This window comes from Lolium rigidum, chromosome 2 (genome assembly GCF_022539505.1).
Source record: "Lolium rigidum isolate FL_2022 chromosome 2, APGP_CSIRO_Lrig_0.1, whole genome shotgun sequence".
In the NCBI taxonomy this organism is placed as follows: Eukaryota; Viridiplantae; Streptophyta; class Magnoliopsida; order Poales; family Poaceae; genus Lolium; species Lolium rigidum.
The window spans coordinates 5,776,063-5,781,818 of NC_061509.1; the positions used below are offsets into that span (position 1 = coordinate 5,776,063).

At 44.4% G+C, this 5,756-nt stretch overlaps 1 protein-coding gene across 1 annotated transcript; it reads left to right on the plus strand.

Moving 5' to 3' along the window:
- Positions 1 to 4,607: 4,607 nt before the first annotated feature.
- On the plus strand, positions 4,608 to 5,380 carry LOC124689145 (ubiquitin-60S ribosomal protein L40-like). The gene is made up of 3 exons (XM_047222726.1): positions 4,608 to 4,972; positions 5,085 to 5,151; positions 5,242 to 5,380. The coding sequence occupies exons 1-3, from the start codon at positions 4,608 to 4,610 to the stop codon at positions 5,272 to 5,274; spliced, it is 465 nt and encodes a 154-aa protein (XP_047078682.1). The 3' UTR covers positions 5,275 to 5,380.
- Positions 5,381 to 5,756: the final 376 nt, after the last annotated feature.

The window sequence follows — 5,756 nt, forward strand, 5'->3', positions numbered from 1 at the left end:
AGACTCAAATATAAAACAAAAATATTGTAGTAAAAACATGGGTTGTCTCCCATAAGCGCTTTTCTTTAACGCCTTTCAGCTAGGCGCAGAAAGTGTAAATCAAGTAACATCAAGAGATGAAGCATCAACATCATAATTTGTTCTAATAATAGAATCACAAGGTAACTTCATTCTCTTTCTAGGGAAGTGTTCCATACCTTTCTTGAGAGGAAATTGATATTTAATATTACCTTCCTTCATATCAATAGTAGCACCAACGGTTCGAAGAAAAGGTCTTCCCAATATAATGGGGCAAGATGCATTGCATTCAATATCCAAGACAACAAAATCAACGGGGACAAGGTTATTGTTAACCATAATATGAACATTATCAACTCTCCCCAAAGGTTTCTTTTTAGCATTATCAGCGAGATTATCATCCAGATAACAGTTTTTCATTGGTGGCAAGTCAAGCATATCATAGACTTTCTTAGGCATAACAGAAATACTTGCACCAAGATCACATAAAGCATTACAATCAAAATCTTTGACTCTCATTTTAATGATGGGCTCCCAACCATCCTCTAGCTTTCTAGGAATAGAAGTTTCAAGTTTAAGTTTCTCTTCTCTAGCTTTTATGAGAGCATTTGTAATATGTTTTGTGAAAGCCAAGTTTACAGCGCTAGCATTAGGACTCTTAGCAAGTTTTTGTAAGAACTTTATAACTTCAGAGATGTGGAAATCATCAAAATCTAAATCATTACAATCTAAAGCAATGGGATTATCATCCCCAAGGTTGGAAAAATTTTCAGCAGTTTTATCACATGCAGTTTCAGCAGTTTTAGCAGTTTCAGGTAATTTTGCGCGCTTTGCACTAGGAGTAGAAAAATTGCCAACACCAATTATTTTATCATTGATAGTAGGAGGTGCAGCAACATGTGAATCATTAGCATTGCTAGTGGTGGTAATAGTCCAAACTTTAGCTACATTTTTCTCTTTAGCTAGTTTTTCATTTTCTTCTCTATCCCACCTAGCATGCAGTTCAGCCATTAATCTTATATTCTCATTAATTCTAACTTGGATGGCATTTGCTGTAGTAACAATTTTATTTTCAATATCCCTATTAGGCATAACTTTCGATTTCAAAAGATCAACATCAGAAGCAAGACTATCAACTCTAGAAGCAAGAATATCAATTTTATTGAGCTTTTCCTCCACAGATTTGTTAAAGGCAGTTTGTGTACTAATAAATTCTTTAAGCATAGCTTCAATTCCAGGGGGTGTATTCCTATTATTGTTGTAAGAATTCCCATAAGAATTAGCATAACCGTTACCATTATTATAAGGATATGGCCTATAGTTATTACTAGAATTGTTCCGATAAGCATTGTTGTTGAAATTATTATTTTTAATGAAGTTTACATCAACATGTTCTTCTTGGGCAACCAATGAAGCTAACGGAACATTATTAGGATCAACATTAGTCCTATCATTCACAAGCATAGACATAATAGCATCAACCTTATCATTCAAGGAAGAGGATTCTTCAACGAATTTACCTTCTTACCTTGTGGAGCTCTTTCCGTGTGCCATTCAGAGTAATTAACCATCATATTATCAAGGAGCTTTGTTGCTTCACCAAGAGTGATGGACATAAAGGTACCTCCAGCAGCTGAATCCAATAAATTCCGCGAAGAAAAATTTAGTCCTGCATAGAAGGTTTGGATGATCATCCAAGTAGTCAGTCCATGAGTTGGGCAATCTTTTACCAAAGATTTCATTCTTTCCCAAGCTTGAGCAACATGTTCATTATCCAATTGTTTAAAATTCATTATGCTACTCCTCAAAGATATAATTTTAGCAGGGGGATAATATCTACCAATAAAAGCATCCTTGCATTTAGTCCAGGAATCAATACTATTCTTAGGCAGAGATAGCAACCAATCTTTAGCTCTTCCTCTTAATGAGAAAGGAAACAATTTTAATTTAATAATGTCACCATCTACATCTTTATACTTTTGCATTTCACACAATTCAACAAAATTATTGAGATGGACAGCAGCATCATCAGAACTAACACCAGAAAATTGCTCTCGCATAACAAGATTCAGTAAAGCAGGTTTAATTTCAAAGAATTCTGCTGTAGTAGCAGGTGGAGCAATAGGTGTGCATAAGAAATCATTATTATTTGTGCTAGTGAAGTCACACAACTTAGTATTTTCAGGGGTGGCCATTTTAGCAGTAGTAAATAAAGCAAACTAGATAAAGTAAATGCAAGTAACTAATTTTTTTGTGTTTTTGATATAGAGTGCAAGACAGTAAATAAAGTAAAGCTAGCAACTAATTTTTTGTGTGTTTTGATATAATGCAGCAAACAAAGTAGTAAATAAAATAAAGCAAGACAAAAACAAAGTAAAGAGATTGGGAAGTGGAGACTCCCCTTGCAGCGTGTCTTGATCTCCCCGGCAACGGCGCCAGAAAATATGCTTGATGGCGTGTAATTCACACGTTCGTTGGGAACCCCAAGAGGAAGGTATGATGCGCACAGCAGCAAGTTTTCCCTCAGAAAGAAACCAAGGTTTATCGAACCAGGAGGAGCCAAGAAGCACGTTGAAGGTTGATGGCGGCGGGATGTAGTGCGGCGCAACACCAGAGATTCCGGCGCCAACGTGGAACCTGCACAATACAACCAAAGTACTTTGCCCCAACGAAACAGTTGAGGTTGTCAATCTCACCGGCTTGCTGTAACAAAGGATTAACCGTATTGTGTGGAAGATGATTGTTTGCAAGAAAACGAGTAAAGAACAAGTATTGCAGCAGATTTGTATTTCAGTATTAAAAGAATGGACCGGGGTCCACAGTTCACTAGAGGTGTCTCTCCCATAAGATAAAAGCATGTTGGGTGAACAAATTACAGTCGGGCAATTGACAAATAGAGAGGGCATAACAATGCACATACATGTCATGATAAGTACAGTGAGATTTAATTGGGCATTACGACAAAGTACATAGACCGCCATCCAACTGCATCTATGCCTAAAAAGTCCACCTTCAGGTTATCATCCGAACCCCTCCAGTATTAAGTTGCTAACAACGAGACAATTGCATTAAGTATTGCGCGTAATGTAATCAATAACTACATCCTCGGACATAGCATCAATGTTTTATCCCTAGTGGCAACAGCACATCCATAACCTTAGGGGTTTCTGTCACTCCCCAGATTCACGGAGACATGAACCCACTATCGAGCATAAATACTCCCTCTTGGAGTTACTAGCATCAACTTGGCCAGAGCCTCTACTAATAACGGAGAGCATGCAAGATCATAAACAACACATAGGTAATAACTTGATAATTAACATAACATGGTATTCTCTATCCATCGGATCCCGACAAACACAACATATAGTATTACGAGATAGATGATCTTGATCATGTTAGGCAGCTCACAAGATCCAACAATGAAGCACAATGAGGAGAAGACAACCATCTAGCTACTGCTATGGACCCATAGTCCAGGGGTGAACTACTCACTCATCACTCCGGAGGCGACCATGGCGGTGAAGAGTCCTCCGGGAGATGAATCCTCTCTCCGGCAGGGTGCCGGAGGAGATCTCCAGAATCCCCCGAGATGGGATTGGCGGCGGCGGCGTCTCTGGAAGGTTTTCCGTATCGTGGTTCTTCGTATCGGGGGTTTCGCGACGGAGGCTATAAGTAGGCGGAAGGGCAACGTGGGGGGCCACACGAGGGCCCCACACCACAGGTCGGCGCGGCCAAGGCCTGGGCCGCGCCGCCCTATGATGGCGGCCCCTCGTGGCCCCACTTCGACTCCTCTTCGGTCTTCTGGAAGCTTCGTGGCAAAATAGGACCCTGGGCTTTGATTTCGTCCAATTCCGAGAATATTTCGTTACTAGGATTTCTGAAACCAAAAACAGCAGAAAACAGCAACTGGCTCTTCGGCATCTTGTTAATAGGTTAGTTCCAGAAAATGCACGAATATGACATAAGGTGTGCATAAAACATGTAGATATCATCAATAATGTGGCATGGAACATAAGAAATTATCGATACGTCGGAGGCGTATCAGCGGCGAGCGGGGATTATGTAGGCGGGGCTGGACTCGGCGATTAAATGCCGCGTGGAAGATGATGCGTGTGCCGCTGACCGGCCGGGTCCACCTCTGCGGCGAAGCCGAAGCGAAAGCGCGGGAGAGAATTCTCGGCGTTTCGCGCTTTCGCTTCGTCCGAAGTCCCCGAGCGCGCCTCGGGGCACCGGGATGGCGTGGGCTCTCCGGATGGATGAAGGCCCAAATCCGGGAGAAAACGAGAAACCGGGGGCGCGACTGGGTCGAATTTCGCCGTCCGGATGAGAAAAACGGTGCTCGGGGGCCTCGTCGGAGAGACGAGTGGGGATGCTCTAAGAATAAGAACCGGACGTGAACCCTAGTGGTTGCTGTTTGTTCGGAATTCTCTGAGAGCCTGTATCCGTGGCGATCACATATTCCCGTTACGTTGGCTACTCCGTTTCGTAGCGGCCGCGCTTCCGTTTCCTCCGATCGATCCCCTATATATATGTACTTCGCTGGCGCTGCGGTGCGCTCACCCCACCACCACCGCCCACAAACGACGATGCAGATCTTCGTGAAGACCGTCACCGGGGAGACTCTCACGCTCGAGGTCGAGAGCAGCGACACGATTGACAGCGTAAAGGCCCAGATCCAGCACAAGCAAGGAGTCATCGGCACCTCCGACGGCCATGACGACGACCGGCATCATCAGCTGCCATCTCTCGTCTTCGCCGGGAAGCAGCTAGACGAGGAGGGCGGACGAACGCTGGCCGACTACGGTATTGGCAAGGAGTCGACGCTGCAGCTCACGCTCGGCCTCCGCGGCGGCTACCCCTACAACGGCCGCGGCTACTACCCCTGGTTCGAGGAGCGCAGCCTCCAGGCGCTTGCGCTCAGCTACAACTTGAAGAAGATGATCTGCCGCAAGTACGTGCATATACAGTTATACACGTCTATAGTATTACATGCTCGAGTTTTCCATCTCGGTCGACCTGAAATATTACCTGACTTTTTCCGACATTGATTGATTCATATATAGGTGCTATGCTCGCCTTCCTCCGAGGTCCACCAACTGCCGCAAGAAGAAGTGCGGCCGCAGCAACGACGTAATTTCCTTCTCTTCAAATTACAAGTTTTATTTTGATTGCCAGCAACGTACCTGTCCGTTCTAATGAAATTTCTTTTTGTTTCTTCAGCTGAGGCCGAAGAAAACGTATCGATGCTGGTGACAAAACAACTTCACCAGGTCAGGGGTGTCGACATGCAAACTACCACGAAGCCACCAGCTATAACGCAGATTCCTTTTTCTTTTCCCGAATAAGCTTGATGTGTAGATTTGGCGAGCTGTAATGGTGTAAGCCTGGTGTCCTTGTAAGCGTCTGCTGTAAATCTTATTATGATAAATTTTGAAGCGGCCTGAGCTACTCTGGAATCACTTTCTTGTACCTGTATTTTCCCTATGGCTCAGAGTTGAAGAGCAGTTTCAGTGGGTACTTATCTTCAGTCTTCCATATGTATTATATTGCGGAGGTGTTTCACGTTTGAGACTAGCCCCTCCCGCACCCCTCCCAAACCCTAGACGCATCCCGCCGCCGCCGGTAGCGCTGCCGGGCAAAGACCGCGGGGCGTGGCGGCGGCGGCCTCTCCTCGTTGCCGCGCTAGGACGGTGGCCGAGTCCCCTCGACGCGCGCTGCGGTCGGTCGGACTGGTG